This window comes from Parasteatoda tepidariorum, chromosome 10, assembly GCF_043381705.1.
Source record: "Parasteatoda tepidariorum isolate YZ-2023 chromosome 10, CAS_Ptep_4.0, whole genome shotgun sequence".
Classification (NCBI taxonomy): Eukaryota; Metazoa; Arthropoda; class Arachnida; order Araneae; family Theridiidae; genus Parasteatoda; species Parasteatoda tepidariorum.
Window position 1 is genome coordinate 9,348,370 of NC_092213.1, and position 18,216 is coordinate 9,366,585.

The following is an 18,216-nucleotide window of genomic DNA, read 5'->3' on the forward strand; positions in this document are numbered from 1 at the left end:
TGGAAATCTTTTTTATTAAATGCTTCTGTGAACTTGATGTCATGTGGCTGCTGTTATTGAGGCAAAAGGAGTCCTAACTTGTAATTAACTTGCTATCTTTTTATACAATTTGACAATTTTAGGAAGCTGCCAATGCAGAGCCTGCCCTCGCAGCCGTGAAGCTTTCAAGGTTCGCTAACTAATGGATTGAAGGAGCTAGTCTAAATCTGTGGCTTTTTCGTCTTTCAAAAGCCCTTAAATGGGCTTTTTTTATTGGGTGTTTTTAAAAGGTGCTTAAGTTTCCCTTTTTGAAAATGAGAAATTTTTTTCTTTATCATGCTGATTTTCGCCACGTATTATGAAAAGCGTGGCTATCACATTGTTCTATTCAACGTTTTCCCAAATCATTCAAACACAAATCATTTCGACGTACTGTCGTTCCGTTGTGTATAAAAGCACCAATCATTTTACATGCTTGCAGGTTCGCATGTGCATATACTGAGCTGGATTCAGGGGGAATTATTCTTGCACTATCAAGTGCAACTTGGCAGCATTTTTTAAGATTCTCTATTTCCGGCTTCATTTTCCTCCTTCAGAAATCGAACCAAAAAATCTATCTTTTTTTGGTGCTTAATGTGATCAGGAAAAAGAGTTCTTTGTCAGAAACTAGTTATTTTATCATGATCATGCAGTCTTTGAAAATTATTTTGCATTTTGTTAATGCATATAGAGCTTAAAAAGTACATATAAGGTGCTTATTTTTTGTTGAAAGATTTAGCTAGCTATGCACCCTGTAATTATCGGGATTTCTTTTTGGGGGGGGGGGATGCATTAAGAACATTATGTATAGGCAGTGGTCTGAAAAATTTCACTATTTTTGTACTTAACTACAACTATTTCTTTAGAAATGTAGAGACTACGAACTACCTGAATGAAATATCCTGAGGGGTAGACAGATCACGAGTTAGCTCTCTTGCGGATTAGTTCCATCAAAAAGCTTTCCATGAAGGGAAATTTTTCCTAATACTTGATCCAGGAATTCCGTTGTCTTCTCAATTGGGTTCAAAATTACAAGACTACAGAGTTGAACATTAGAGGTCGTAAACTCATAATTGGGTCGGCTGTTCAACCACATTGTAAAATAAAATAAGATTCCAGTGCCCTAACCACTGAGCTACCACAGCTCATAACACGAAGCATTTTTCTTAATATTTTGGTATAAAAAAATATTAAGAAAAGTGATTTGTTTTGTGAGCTGTGATGGCTCAGTTGTTAAGGCTTTGGAATCTTATTTTATGTTTCTTAATATTTTAGTATAGTGCCGTGATGGCTCAGGAGATAGAGCGTTTGCCTTCCAATGAGGTGAACCAGGTTCAAATCCCAGGGATGGCTGGCGAATATGAATTCCGCACCTGACCTGCAGTGATCACAGTGCTGATGTGAAATATTCTCAAATGGTAGACGGATCATGGGTTAGAGTCCCCTTGCCATCAAGCTAACTGTGGGAGGTTCTTGTGGCCTTCCTCTCCATGTAACGCAAATGCGGGCTAGTTCCATCAAAAAGTCCTCCACGATGGGAAACTTCACACAACACTTTATTCAGAAGTTCCCTTGTCTTCTGGATTGGGTTTAAAATTACAAGGCTACATAATTGAACATTAGTAGTTATAAACCCAAAAATTGGGTCGGCGGTTCAGCGACGGTTATAAAATATAATATTATAGTATAAAATTTAAATGCATACATGTTTATTAATTTACAAAATAAGATTTTTTAATTTCAGGATTCTTTTTCAATAATCCGATATTTCTACTTTAAGTCTAGCCTTTCGAATTTTCCCTCATATTTCTTTTTAAAAAAAGTTTGGTCACAATTGTAATAGAAGTTTTTTTTTGTATGATTAAATTGAAATAACCTTTCACATCAATGAAAAAATTTGAAATTTCTTTTTTTTTATTTACATGGTGAATTGCACGCATATGATTAATATATCACAAATTAAAACTACTATAAAATAGTACAACAATGAAAATGCTAATTTCAACAGTAAAATAAAGTGATGACTTTAAAATGATAAAGCTAAATAAACAAATTCAATAAAAAAATGTTGAATAATAATTTGAGAAAAAATACACATTAACATTGAATTACTTGTATAAAATGTAACGAGATTCTAAGATAGCATTTACAGAGTTTATTTACAATATGTCATGTAAATTTTCCCTTAATTTTTTCTTTATTTTATAAGCATCTCCATCATAAAATAGAATTGCTCCTCTTACATTCAATCATTCCCATTAACTGAAATTCAATATAATAAAAATTAGTGAATGTTTATAAAAATATTACAGAAAAAATTTAGTTTCAAAATCTCACTAAGCAATAAGTAAATTATTAAAATGTTATAGCAAATAGCTCAAATAAGTTTAACAGAAATCTTAAGAAAATTACCTTAAAGAAATAAATCACCACCGAAACCTATTGAAATCGGCCATTGGTCAAATCATCTGACATTTTGATGTGCTGTAGTAAATTTAATGATTTTTCAAAACTCTTTCTTTAAGCTTTTTTAAGTAAAGCAATAATTTTAAACCAAACCATTGTGTGGCAACAAATTAACTGATCTTTTTAACAGACATATATTAAATACTACAGAAGTAATCAAATTTTTTTAAAAACAAAATCATCAATTCGACATAATTTTTACATTCAAATGAAAATAATTGGAATCCACATATAATTATCAATTTTTACAAATTTTTATGAGCCCAGATAACTTATAAGCACAAGAGTATTTTTTTAAATATTAAAAAGAAAAATTAAATCACAAATGATTTTAATTTTCATTGAAATCGCGTTGTATTTAGTTGTTACACAATATGATTATTTCAAAACCTTCATTTGTATTCATAGAAAATGGGATGTTCTAAACTCATAAAAAAAATTAGGAATAACAGGCTAAAAAACTAAAATTTAAAACAAGGTATTTATTATTAGGAACATATTCGATGACCCCTGACAATGGATCTCATTTTCAAGAGATTTTTTAAACTTAGATAAAAGCTGATAATACTTTTAAAACTGATAATACTTCAGGGGCAATTGTGAGCTCAAGTCAAAATTCCGGAAAATTTCTTGAGTAAAAAAAAGAAGTTTAAATCGAAAAAAATTTAAACAAGTTTTTTTTCCTTTTCTCAATATTTCTTAGTTTACTTAAAATATATTTAAAATTTTAAACATACCTATACCATTTACAAATACCTATGTCGACCTGGAGAAGTAATTGAAATTTACATATGTCTTTTTTTCTTGAGTTTATGATTATAATAACTATTTACTGATGAATATTAATCTTAAATATAAGATTATAAAGTATCTGGCTCTCTCTTACAAATAAAATAAACTATGTTTTTAAGTTCCACCTTTGAAAATTTGATTTCCGCAAACTTTTGTGATCAATGTTTTTTTTAAACGTCTGAACCCTCGATCTCCGGAAACTTCCAGATCACAGTTAGCGAAAAATCCGGATTTTTTCCGGATCACAATGAGCCCTGCTACTTGGTCAACAGCTGATCGCATACCCTTTCAAAAAAGATTAACAATGGATCTAAGATTAACAAATTTTAAAATTCTTGCTTTTATCCGTAAATAATAACTTTAGAAAAATCACTCCATTTAAAATATTAATTGATTCCATATTATCAAGCTAGATAGTTATGGTGCAAATTCTGTACAATAATCAAACAAGATCATCCTTCTAATACAAAGCATTTTTAAAATTAACAAACACGGGCACATTTATAATTTCACAAAAAATTTTATGTTAACAAAATAAAATATGAAACCATTTATCGAGACAGTTTTTCTTTAAGCATCTATTTTTATAAAAATTTTGCAGGTTTCTGATATGCCTTTTCCAGGTATATCAGGAAAATTTCAGCGAAAATCAAGACCATATTTAAGCTATATCACAAAATTTTTCATCAGAAATGATTTTTTTTTTTATTTGTTGTGTCAAATATTAGATTTTGTGAGCAAAAAAAATATCATTGAATGAGGATGGAAACAAGCAAGCTTCACTATAATGTGATATTTTTACAGCAAATAATTGTAACAGATGTCAGAATTGTTTAACTCTATCTCAATAATTGACAATTTTAAGACTGTTCATTTTCCAGCTATAATGAGAGAATTTCCCAGGTTTTTGTAAAAAATTCTAGCTATACTTAACTATTCCCTGCTTTTTAGATTATAAATAAAATTCCATGGCAAATCCAGGTTTTCTCTTACCTCCCTGACCCGTGTGAGCCCTGTTTTGTAACACTTTTTTTTAACGGCCAGACTAAGGGGCCATGAGACTCCCAAAAATCCCTCCAGTCCTAACGACAAGAAATTCTAATTACCAAAGATGCATGGGAAAAAATTAAAAATTTGTGAGCTATCGGTAGATAATATCGTAAAAATTGAAGGTAACCTCACGTTATTAATAGTCATAAGATTGATTGTTTAAAAAAAAGAAAAAGTTTTTATATTTGCTATTTATAAAATGTGATAAATATTAAATAATTGATTTAATTAAATTTTAATAGGATTAAAAAAATAAATTTACGAAAGAATTAAATTTTAAAAGTTAGGAAATAAATAACGCCTATAATGGAATCATATATATTTGTGGTGTAACTACCACTATGTTTATTAAACACCAATTCACTAATATATAAGACATGCTAACTCTATTCAATCTTGGGTTACCCTTTGATATATGAAGGAAATCATCATTAACTACACATTAATAATTTAAAATAATATTTAACTACTTCAACTTTACTCACTTGAAACTTATGAATGATAGACGCGGAATATGGAGGAGATGTGTTTCCGACAAATAGGGCAAGCATCTTGGCGCTTCAGAAGCAGGCGACCACAGGTTGTGCACGTGCACATGTGGTGGCAAGGATGCAAAACACAGTTTCTCTCTTCATCCATGCAAACAACACAATCTTTTTCACGGCTTGAATACTCTTCTGGAAAAAGAAATTAGAGCAGATTAAAATTAAATCATGAAATAAAAAACACTAATCTAAATATTAAAAAAAAACTCTTATAATCGAATGGATGGGTACTAACTATGAAAGCTTTTTGACTTTTATCAAACTATATATACATATGAGAATGTCAACTTTTACCGGTGAACGTTAACAATCACAGTGGCTTTGGTGAATGTTCAAAATATTTGTTACATCCGATTTGATATTAATTTATTCATTAATATTATTATGTTTATTCGATATTTTAATGCCTGCTGAGAATAGATTATGAGAAACACCTGGTGTTCAGAGTACCAGTTAAATGCAAACTGAGCAGTGGCACTCAAACCCAAAGAAACAAGAAACATTCATGTAGGGCATAACGGACAATTGCACTGAACTTTAAAAAAACATTGATGTAAGGCAAACCAGGCAAATGTATACTGGGCAGTGGCACTGAACCTTAAAAAAAACATTGATCTAGGGCATAACTGGCAGTGGCACTTAGCTAGACCTAGTATATATTTCGGACCTAGTATATATTCCTGTGATTGTCAACATTCACCGGTGGAAATTTCTAAAAATAAAACTTCAAATCTAAGTAAAAATCAATTTCAAAACTAAATAACTGAAAAATATTTAAATAACTCATTGCTGTTAAAATGATAAAAATACAGAGACTCATGCCACGCTCCCAGAATGCTAAAACTTTTTTAGCTAAACACATGGGAAAAAGACCTAGAAAAACACCCCATCAAAGATGGATTGGAAAATATCTTAGCAGCAAAAAATTGGAAAGGAGTTGCCAAAAGTAGAAATATCTGTAGCTCTTTGTGCAATTCTAGTGTAACATAAATAAAGTACTTTTACTGTAAAAATTACAATGACATTATACTAAAACATAGCACATTGTATAATCTTCAAATCAGAGGAAACTAAACTTTTCTAATAGATTTCAACAATTCTTTATAACTAAAGTTTTAAATTTCATAGAAACTGTTATAACTTAAAATTACTCATAACCCTAGTATTTATAAATTGGTGACAAGGTTCACATTTCAACAAATAAAATGAAACAAAAAAATTCAACAAGTAACAAATTAAGAAATGGTGTTCGAAAATTTTTCCTACGTCAACAAGGGAAAATAGAATCCCTTTTCGATTTAAGTGAACACCCAAATGTATGAGGAAATTTTTGTTTCATTTCTTTTAAGTAAATTTTAGATCTCGGCCAATCTAGGATCGTTACAAGTATGTTGTAACTCTTTAACTATTAAGTAGTAATGAATGAAATGTGGGATTTTTTTATTGTAAATTTAAATAAGCATAACTTTTTTAAAAAAACTATTTTATTAATCTAATTGAAAACCATCATAATCAACATATTTTTGACAATGTAGTACTAGTTTTTGGACGCAATTTTCATAAAAATTTGACTCGATGGTGTCAATCCGAGATTAAAAGTTATTTTTGATCTGTTCCAGATTGGTAAACTTTTTATCACAGAGAAATTTGGCAAAATGTTTAAAAAAGTGATAATCAGCTGGAGATATGTCCGGTGAATGTGATGAACCACGTATTTGAATTGAGCCAATGTGTTTGCTGTGATCAATGAAACTTGTGGACATAATTTTTGATGCATGTTTTCAGTTTCTGCATGGTATTTCTCTGCTGTTATTCTTTTACCAACATTTATAAATTTATAATGATAACAATGAAAACATTTTATTAGTTTTTATGGTAATTGAAAATTAAACTGGGATTTAAACAACAAAGTGCAACTGATGAACAGGGTGTATAAAAATCATGATTTTTTTTTAAAAAATAAAAAAAAATCGGATTTTTTTGATTTTAATCGGATTTTTTTTATTTTAATCATGATTTTTTTATAATTNTTTCACTCTGCTGCACTTTGTTTTTTAAATCCCAGCTTAATTTTTGGTTACCATAAGAAACTAGTGAAACCTTTTTTTTTTAATCAAAGAAGTAGATAAAAAGTTAAATGATAATAATGTCCTATAATTATGTATTAATTTATTCACATATTTATACCACAAGATTATTTCATAACAAATAAATTCTGCTTTTGTTTTTAAGCCTAAAATTAAGAATAATAATCAAAATAATGATAAAAGCAGAGAATATAAGGAAAGGACGATAAACACCACAGGTAAATACCTTTAAATTAGGGATAAAAATATTTCACAGGCTAACGCCGTTATAATTTTTATAAATTTTCTGCTAATAACAACCAATGAAACGAGATCTCTATAGGAGAGAAACTGGATTGTATCATGCAATTTATTTTTCAGATATGAATACTCAAATCAGTTCAATATTTTCTCCTGATTTTAAACATATAGATACACTTATTAATATACTTATTCATATTCATTTTCAATAAACTAACATAGATAATATAACAAATATATAAACAAATATAAAGTAAAAATTTTCAATTATGACATATTGGATTTTATTATTAGGTATCCCACTTGCAACCCCTAGATACAGGCGAGATCATGAAGCATTTTTTTTAATTACAAAATTCTGTTGAACAAAAGTTGCAAAAATGTTCTATTACATCATAAACATATTGAATAAGTTAAATCCAAATAATTATTTACCTATGTCCACTTCCACAGCTTTATTAAGGATTGGTTTATCTGTGAGATTGGGAACTCTTCTACACAGTTTGGCCGGACAACCCTTATTTTCTTTAATAGTTCTCAGGAAATCTAACAGTAAAAACATATACAACAGTTTGAAAATATGTGTCATTTATACAGTATAAAGAGAGACTTGAATGCAACAGGTATATAAAGTAAATGTGAATTCACAACAATGGTGCTAAAGCAATTATATTTTTAATTCCAGAAATTATGGCTCCAGAAGTTATGGCTTAAAATAAATTTAAAAAAAAAAAACACTAAAACATTTTTTTTAACAGAGAAAAATAGGCCATCAAAACCAGAGAAAATAGGCCATTAAATATAATACAGGAGTTATAAAGTAACAATTTCAAATTTGTTTCAGTGTTATCTTTAAGTGTTTTTTGAATGGGGGCATGCCTGCTGGCCCTTTCATTGTGCTTATCCAATAAATGTGCCCTTTTTGCAAAAATAAGCCACAATTCCTTAAAAATACTGCCTTTTTTTATTAAATTTCCATTTTGAAAAAAATCAATTCACTATTTATATAATAATTAGACATTGGTAAAATTATTTGTGTTTATAGGTTTAATTCTGAATACTATTATAAATATTTACCTTAGGATAATTCTCAACTGGTTGAATTTTTATAAGTAACTCTTTTTTTAGGGGGGGGGGTATTAATGATTGCTTTTAAGTGATTTTAAATTTTATAACTGTTTTTTTAAATAAATACCTTTTTTAAAGAAAAAAAAACACCCTTAAATGTTCATTTTTTTATAATTTTCAGCTTAAATTACAAAAAAAAAAAGAAGCTAAAACTAACCTTAAAAATTGCCTTTTAGCATGCCTTTAATTATTTTGGTAAACTGCGAATTTTTCTCATATTTTGATAATAAGAGAGAATTACCTTTCGTAATATAATCATACAATAGTATGAGAGGGTAATTTAAAAATTGTCGCAGATACAATTCAGTTTGTTACATAATATTACACATTTTGATAAATATTTACGATATTAAGTGAATGCCACTTCAAAATTCAAAGTAGGCACTTTTCAGGGGGAAGGTGCCTTACTCTTTTTTATTTCTAGGGAGAACTCAGTTTTTAGTAAAAAAATAACTACTTAACAATTAATTTATAACAAAATAACAACAAAAGCCAATATGGTTAATAAAAATGAAAGAAAGAAGAAAAAATAGTATTTTAAGAGAGTATAAAATAAATGGTACCATTTTTCTTAGCTTCTCGTTGCTGAGGGCTGAGCACAAAAGGTTCAGGTCCACTTCTCAGGAAGGCAATTTTTCCCATTCGACTTAAGAAGCCCCTCACTAAAGAGCAAAGAATTTACTGCATTGTATTTTGATATTAAGCAATGGAATTAACATGGTTCGAAACTGAAATATTTAGTGTAGCCACAAAATACAGCTCATTTTATTAAAAACTTGGTAAAGTAAATTTAAGATAATAAAACACATTAAACATTATTTCAGTTGAATTTTTCATAACACTTTTTTCATGCATAAAACAATATAAAAGTAGTGAAAAGAAATTTCCTTATGTACTAAGAAATTAACTCACAAAATATTAACCTTTTGAGTTATTATCTTTTATCAGTGCAAGGAGACTACAAATTAAAAAAAAAAAATTTTCTAGTTCATTAGAAAATCAATCTAGTATGCATTTAATTAGTAATTATGTATGTACAGTTCGCAAAAAAAAAGATATCACCCTGAATAACTTTCGTTCTAATGATCGGATTTTCACGAACTAAGTGTCAATCTTAATGGTTCTTGGGGGTGACCTCAAATATGCTAATTAATTAGTGCTAACTATTAATTAAGTGACGAAATCAGACACAAAAACGCACTTTCTCTGAATAAACATATATTTTTTTTTACATATTTGGAATCTAGACACTTGAATTAGGGGGGGTAGACAAAATTTTTTAAAAAAATGGGGCGTAAATTGGGTTGCAATAAAGGTTTATATATTTGGCGGTAGTCCAGAAAACCGCCAAAAAAAGTCGCCTGAGCAAATGAATATTTTAAGATAACCCATTGACTAATTAAAAGAGTAATGCTTAATTTTACTAGGTTGCTAGGCAACCATGCTTTGACTGTAAAAAATTGACATAATGTTTTGTGATTGCTCAGAGAGGTTTAATTAATTGTTAATCGAAAATATCTTGAAGTGTTTTAGGCAATAGACAATTTTTAAGCTGATTTCTGTCCAAAAAGCAAAAATAAAATTATTTTAATCTCCTTTGAAAAGAAAATTTGAATCGATTTATAAATTATTTATGGCTTTCTAAGTTTTTAGAATTTAAATACATGAACTTTTTATCTGATATTATTTAGATTATGTTACTTTTGCTATGTTTATTCGAGGATTTCATACTAAAATCAAATTAACATAACTTATAATAGCTATATAAAATTTTTTAGGGATAATCATTTTTACAGCTTTAATCGAGTCTTCTAGGCATGAAAGTTTGAAGAAAAAAAAGTGCTTGAAAAATAAAATGTAGATTATAAAGTAATTCTAATGCACATTCACAAGGTTTTCTACAATTTACGATATTTCTTTTTTCGATAACTTAAGTAATTGCTGAATGTTTAGTGGCATTTTAAAAACATTGAAACATTATCGGATTACACAATGATAAAAGCTCATAATTTAGAACAAACTGTTAAACTGTGAGAAAAAAAATTAAATTTTTTTTTTAAATTATGTATTCAAACATATTTTACTTTTCATTCCATGAATGAAAAAAAAGTAACATTTTCCACGTTAACTGCGGTTATATGTTGCAATTCCAAGAAAAATCTTGTTTTTAGACACTTGTGTGGCCTATGGATTCCGAACGAGCATCAAACATTCTGAAAATTAAGTGTTCATATTTAATAACAAATATGTTGACACCATCGTTTAGCTAAAATTACAAATTTTGAAATTTATATGATTTTTTTTAAAGGAAAGCTAAGCTTAAGTGCTCCTTCACTGGTTAGTTTACCCTATAAGATGTTGAGAAATTTGCGATGCTGTGAGAGATGCTTACAAAACACTTTAGTTCAATTAAACTCATGAATAAAATTAGCCTTAATATATTCCATTACACAAGCATAAAATAAAGAATAAAAGACAATAAGAAAGTATATAATAAAAATTATATAGAGCCTATAACTATTATTACCTTTCTCTAAAGTGAAAACAGAAGTTTCTTTTCCTAAAACTATTTCAACTTCTGGAATGCAATACACTGGGAACAGATACCTCACAACTAAACAGCGCTGAAAAATAAGCAATTATTAACTTATTATAAATGCTGAATTCTCCGATGGAATAAAAAAGGGCAGGGAAAATGTATAATATCAAAATGTGTAATATTATGTAATAACTGAATTTGATCATCAACAATTTTTAAATTACCCTCCTATACTATTTTATGTGTATATTTCAAAAAATAATTCTCTCTATCATTATCAAAATAAGAGAAAATTTGTAGTTTATAAAAATAATTAAAGAGGATTGCTGCGCATAAACGTTTTAAAAAAAAAATAAATAAAAATGAAACACTGAAAAATATTTCACTGATATACTATGTGAAAGCATTTTTTGATAATTTAAACTGAAAATTATGAGAAAATAAACATTTAAGGCTAATTGTTCTTTTTTTTTTTTAAAAAAAAAAGGTATGTATTTAAAAAACAATTTTAAAATCACTCAAAAAATTTATGAATATACTGACCTACTAAAAAAGATATAATTATAATAATTTAATCAATGGAAAATAATCTTAAGAATGTAAATATTTGTAATAGTAATCAGAATTAAATCTAGAAACACAAATAATTTTATCAGTGTGTAATTATTATTTAAAGAGTGAAATATTTCTTGTCAAAATGGAATATGAATAAAAAGATAGTGTTTTTAAGGGATGGTGGCTTATTTTTACAAAAAGGTCAATGAGAGAGAGCATTTATAGGGATCAAGGGGGGAGGGGCAGGCCACCCTTCTAAAAATTCTTAGGTAGAACACTGATTAATGTATCACTGCAGACTTCATCAAAGAAGTGTACCAATTGGCAAATGATTTTTAATGAATTTTCTCAACAAAGAAAAAAAAAATAAGAAGAAAACATTCCAAACTTTCGCAGTGTTAATAATTTTAATTTCTAGAATGCAGCACACTGGAAATGGGTATCTCACAATGAAAATGATCACAGCACTATCAATAAAATAGTTAAATAAAATATGTAAGTAAAATAGAATTTTTTAAAAAAAGAAGAAGAATGGATTGTATACAGGTGGTATTACTATCACAGTGACAAACTTCTAGGGGAAGTCGGGTGCATAATAAGGATTGAGAATCTAAATTATCTTAATTTTATGTTTTCTTCTAATTATTGTCGAAAATGACATTTAAATTGGTTCAGCATTTGATTTTTAATCCTAATTTAAAGATATTGGCTAGTATGTCAAATTAGTAGCAAAATCTTTAAATAAAGATACTGAACCAATTTAATTGCCATTTTTGACATTAATTATTAAAAAAACATTTAATTAAAATTAGATAAATAAAAATATCTTTTAAGAGATAAACATAGAAACTGCTTATAATAGGAAGCATCCCTATAAGCATAACAACATTTCTGGTCATGGGTTTCAATGCAATTCTTAATCCTTATGATAAGTTTGTAAGTGTGGTAGTGATACACCCTACACAACTAGTCAATATTAGATCAAAATATTTCTCGTTTTCTATTTTTTTTTTATTATTGTAATAAAATATTAATTTGATGAAAAAAATTAATAAAAAAACTTTGTTTACTTCTTAATTATTTTATGTATTACCCGAAAGAAAATATTCCAAACTAAAAATTAAGTTTAATTCAACAGAATAGCAGAATTTTCTGCTATAAGGTAGGTAAAAATCATTAAAAAAAAAAACAGTTGAAAATTTAATCAAAATTTTTTATACTTTCTTAAATAAATGAAATATTAGAAATTTAAAAATGGAATAATTTATGCTTTTTTTTAATTTAAAAATTAATTTAAATTTATTTTTAAATTTTATTATTATTAAATTGACTTACTTTTTAAATGTCTTATTTCTTAAAACTAAAGTCAATTAAACAAATTTTATAAGTAACCTGATGCAAATAGTAATTGAATATTCTCATCATTTTTTAAACAATTTTTAAACCTGAGATAAAAAAAAAAATTAAAAAAACTGCAGATGCAGGGATAATCAGCTGTGCCTGCTGCCGTTATGAAAGGTTTTTGCTACCAGGCACATGAAAAGGATACACTAAAACTAATGTAAAACAATAAGAATAAAGCATGAATAAAAAACCTAGCTTGCCAGCAATTAGCTTTTTGCGAATTAAGTAGGGAAATTGCACCTTTTACTTGACAGACCATCGCAAGGATGAAAGTACTTCTTAGCACAGAACCCCAGAAACAGATGGCAGCACCACCCATACGTAAAACAAATTCATCAACTTAAACATAGGGAAAAAAATTTCTCCAGATTCCTGTACCCATGGTACTTCTCAGCGGCTGACTACAGAACCGATTTAAGATTTTCTGAGCTTGTATATCACATACACTCAGTGGGCCTTAACGAAGTGGAAGATCGAACTCGGCTTGAGGTCAATTCTCTAACCACTGGGCTATTGAAATGGACATACTATAAATTTATTTGTATAAATAAGAACCCTCCCCAGTGCTTTAACACCGAATGACATTAATGAGCAAAATGGTTAAACCAGTAGGGACATGGAAGCAAGCTTGGACAAGGTAATAAAAAAAGTGAGATAAGAAACATGCTTGAAGGGGTTTGACAGGACCCCTCATGGTGTAAGATGTAGAAATTAAATTAAAATAGATTTCTGAAGGTTGGAAAAGAATGGGATACTAGAAAGATCACTAACTAAATTATTAGACTTAGTTAAAATATGGAATGATTCCAAGTAATCAAAGTCTGTAGATGAAGAATAGTTTTGAATGATTTTAGCTGAAGGAAAACTTAAACCTACACTGTAACTCCTGATTTTGGGCACATCAAACCTTGACTCAAATTCCTGATTTCAGACACATTTTATACGTCCTTAAACTCAAAATTTAAGGGTATGTTTTCTTTATCCAATATATCCCAGACCACACTGACATGAAATTTGAGAAATATCCCAGCCATTAGTATCAGCAATAGGATCTTTAGGGTTGTTAAATTAAGTTTTTTTTTAAATCAGGTACTAAACGATTTTAATCTTAAATTTATTTAAAATTTTAACTTTACAACTTAGCGCTCAACATTACGGTGTTGATTTCACAAAAACCATTGCACAAGGCTACGTACGTATTCAAATAACAAGCAATACATTTTTGCCAATATTTATCTTAGTACAGGTTTTATGAAATGATTGAGCCTCAAGTTAAGTCTTAATAACATAAAATCCCAAGATATGTCAGAAAAAATAATGAAAATATTTAAGAGAGAATCCTCAGACTTAATAGTTTTAAGAACCTTTTATATAGATAGTTTAAACTTTTTATTTCTATTGTTGTTTGTAACAAAATAAAATAATTTTAAAAATATCTATTGAATCATGAATACTGACCTCTTTATACGATGCTCGCTCACTCACTTCATCAATATTCAGACTCATAGAATTAGTAGCAATTACAGCATCAGTTTTAGCACATTGTGATGTCCCTGTTGAAATCAGAACAAAGTTTATCTTTGGAAATATTAATTTAGGCAAACAAAATTTCATTTTTTTATGATGCTGAATATCATAAGAATAGAATAACAATGAAGTATAGAATTAGTAACATTTAAACAGTAATATAATAGAATTAGTAACAATTACAGCATCAGTTTTAGCACATTGTGATGTCCCTGTTGTAATGGAAACAAAGTTCATTTTTTGAAATATCAATTTTGTCAACAACAAAAAAAATTATATTGTTTTATAATGGTGAATATCGTAAGAATAGAGTAACAATGAAGTCAATAAAATTTCAATTCAGCATAATTTCACACAATCAACTTATAGATAGGCTTGTAAACAAATATATAAAGTGATGATGAGAAACTAACATTCAAATATATCTTGTTTTAAAGCTAAGTCTTCCGGCACTGCTTCAAAAATAAAGTCTGCTGACTTTACGGCTTCTTCCAATCTACTCATGTAATAAACATCACCCTAAAAAAACGATAAGCTTTAAATCCATATGAAGCAATCATAATACAAAAATCTAAAGTTTAAGAGGAAATACATTTTTAAATGCATAAAAATATTATGAATGGTTCTTTTACAGTTGACAGTAATTTAATATTGAAAGGAAAAAGTTAAGAAGTGTTTAAAAAATTAAACAGTAATACTATATTAAAAATTAAGATATTCAGCATAAAAATTACCAAGAAAAAAAATCTCCTTGCCAATTAGAGTTTTAAATTATAGCCTCTAAAGCTTTATTTTTTCAACTTTATTTTTTACAAGGATTCAAAAAAATATATATATTAAGAGTAATTATTATAGAACAAACTGTACGAAAGAAAAAAAAAAGGATATTGAACAAACACATTTATCTTCTATAGGAAAATAGTGAACAGAGGTCAAACACATTTCAAAGTTTTCTTAAGAGCAGTCATTAGGTAACACAAATAAATACATAAATCATTTTGATTCAATAAATAAGCATATTAATGAATAAGCTAATCTGTATTTTAGTGAATGGGTGGAAAAATTTTTTTTTTTAATTTAACAAAAGTCTGCTTGAACAGCAATTTAATTTTAAACTATAAACTTTTCACAAAATTTATTGTCATGAAAAGAAACAAAGAAAAAAAAGATAACCAGATAAAAGTAAAGTATATATAAATGTTATTTTCATAATCTTTTTCAGACATCCTATAGATACATTTCGTACATAAAAATGACTGTTTCATACATTTTATGGAAGACATACTTACTAAAAATTTAGGAGATGTCAAGACCCCATCTTCCGTGAGAAGACGCGTATCTTCCTGAATTCGTAGGCGAACATGATCCAAAGCTTCAGGGCTGCGGTCGTACACCCGAACTTCATGTCCGTGGTAGGCTAATTCTCCTATGAATGAATTAAATGATAAAATATTTATGGGAATATCATACAATACAGTTAAATAAATATATATATTTGGATAATTAAGAAATATCCTTTTTTATTAGATTAACCATACACTGAGTGAACCATTTAATTTAAAGCAGGGCATTTCAGCCGGAAAAAAACCTCTCCCAGGAAAATTGCTGAATGGCAAAAATTAAAAATTATCATTACAATTGTTTAGCAATTATAATTATAAGAATAGCTTAAATTTAAACAAGGTATTTTTTAAAAAAAAAAAAAAAAGAATTACTTTTTTTCACATTATTTAATACAGAATTTTTAAACTTAAATATCATAATACTTAAGAGTATGTTTCAGTCATAATTATTAACAGCATTTGATTATAAAACTTAGTAAGATAATTGTAATTGTAAATTCCCTACACATTATACTATTGGACATATTCGTAGTAGTGTGTATGTTAAAAAGATTTGTTAAGTAATTTCAGTAAAATAAGATTATATTTTAATAATGCTTTAACATATTTAAGAAATTATGTTATACTTTACTCCTTAACATAATATGTTAAAGAACTGCAGTTATTTTACTCTTGGTTCAAAGTAAAATGTATCTACATGATATGTGGCAATATTTTCTGACTTGATAGAACCAGACTACAGTAGTAGTCACATATACACTAAATTTTAAAGTAGTAGTCACATATACACTAGTGGCAGCCCTTCACACTCTCGCTCCACAGGTCTTGGGTTCGAATCTCGGGAAGGGCAAGGTTGCCTCAGCATTTCATCATCTTCAGTGGATCGATAAAATGATTACCAAGCATGCTTGGGGACTGAACACTTTTAATATAATCATGATTCAAGCTTTGATTTTATAATTAATATCAGGGGTCAGTCCAAGCCAAATTTACTACCGTTTAGCGGTACAAAATATTTGGGTCGAATGTTCAACCAAGTATTTTTCTGTGGAATTTGAATAGATTTAATAAATAAGATAATTTTTCTAGATTTAATAATCTAAAATGGCATTTTTAACTATGCATTATTAGAAATAGTTTATACACAAATTTGTTAAGTTCTGAAACTTACACACGATTTGCATATTTATATCCTAGCTAAGCTTTCCAAACCTACATTTTCTTTAAAAAAATTTACTTTTTTGACATTATTAATTTAAACTTTATACAGAATTTTAAAACCTATATATCATATTATTATTCAACAGTTAGTTTGAGTAATAATTCTTAACAGCATTTGATTATAAAACTTAGTAAGCTAATTGTTAATTCAATACACATAATACACTTCAACATATTCGTAGTAGTGTTTAAAAGATTTGCTAAGTAATCACAATAAAATAGGGGATATTTCCGTATCGTGATCTGTCAAGCCTACAATCGCCAAATAGATTTCAAATTTTTATTAAAAAAATATGCAGTTGTTTGTCTGGCGGTGGCTACGAGCTATACCTTTCGAGTTTGTCTATTTATGTGATGTTTTTTTTTAGTTTCTCGAGGGCCACTGCCAAGACTTGGCGATTATTCTGCCACAGATCAGGATACGGAAATCCCCCCATAAAATAAGATTATATTTTAATAATTCTTAAGAACATAATTAAGACATTCATAATTAAGAAAATAGGTTACATTATACTCCTTTACATAATATGTTAAAGAACTACAGTAATTTTATTCTCGGACAAAAGTAAAATATACAAACTGCAAAGTGCCAGCAATATTCACAACTATTGATAACTCATTCGACCTAATTGGCGATTATTTTTACTTAGATCACAATAACTAAATATTCCCTTTTTGAGTATTGAAAATAATATAATATAAATCCTTTTATAAAAACTTCTCCATTTAAAATAGAATAATAGAATACATCTGAAAAATACATATATTTGTAGATTTCCTCGTAATAAGGTAAAGTAATAAATATTCGACGCAAACATTACAGAAGGAATTATAACAGAGCTATTATTTTTATAATCTAACTTACCGACTATTTTCACTCCCAAGCTTCCACCTCCGATAACAGCAACTCTGACCATTGGTAAGCAATTTTTAAAACGAATAATTAAACGAAGAATATATTTACAACTTTCTTTCCATAAACTTAGCTTCAACAAAAGTTCAAGTTTCTGTATTAAATGAAAACAATACACATACGTTTAAACAGTGATAAGATAGTTTCCATTTTATCAACAACAATATGATAAGGCTTTTTTAGTGATAAAATTTCATTAAAGATATCTGAAATAAAATGATTGACAAAAAATTAAATTTGACTTGAAGAAAAACAACAGCACGAGGTGTGTTTATTTTCGAGAACGCATGTTGCCATAGAGAAAGAAAGGAATACAATAAGCTCACCTTATTGGTCGCTTCGTGTCATGTGGCAACATGTCATTTCTTTTGAAATGGTTTTGAAATAT

At 28.1% G+C, this 18,216-nt stretch overlaps 1 protein-coding gene across 1 annotated transcript; it reads right to left on the bottom strand.

Moving 5' to 3' along the window:
* Positions 1-1,914: 1,914 nt before the first annotated feature.
* LOC107442138 (L-carnitine dehydrogenase) lies at positions 1,915-18,193 on the bottom strand. Its single transcript, XM_043047814.2, has 9 exons — positions 17,781-18,193; positions 15,641-15,777; positions 14,765-14,870; positions 14,283-14,377; positions 10,854-10,950; positions 8,890-8,988; positions 7,634-7,744; positions 4,812-5,003; positions 1,915-2,280 (listed from the first exon to the last, which is right to left on the bottom strand). The coding sequence occupies exons 1-8, from the start codon at positions 17,830-17,832 to the stop codon at positions 4,819-4,821; spliced, it is 882 nt and encodes a 293-aa protein (XP_042903748.1). The 5' UTR covers positions 17,833-18,193; the 3' UTR covers positions 1,915-2,280; positions 4,812-4,818.
* Between the last annotated feature and the right edge of the window lie 23 nt (positions 18,194-18,216).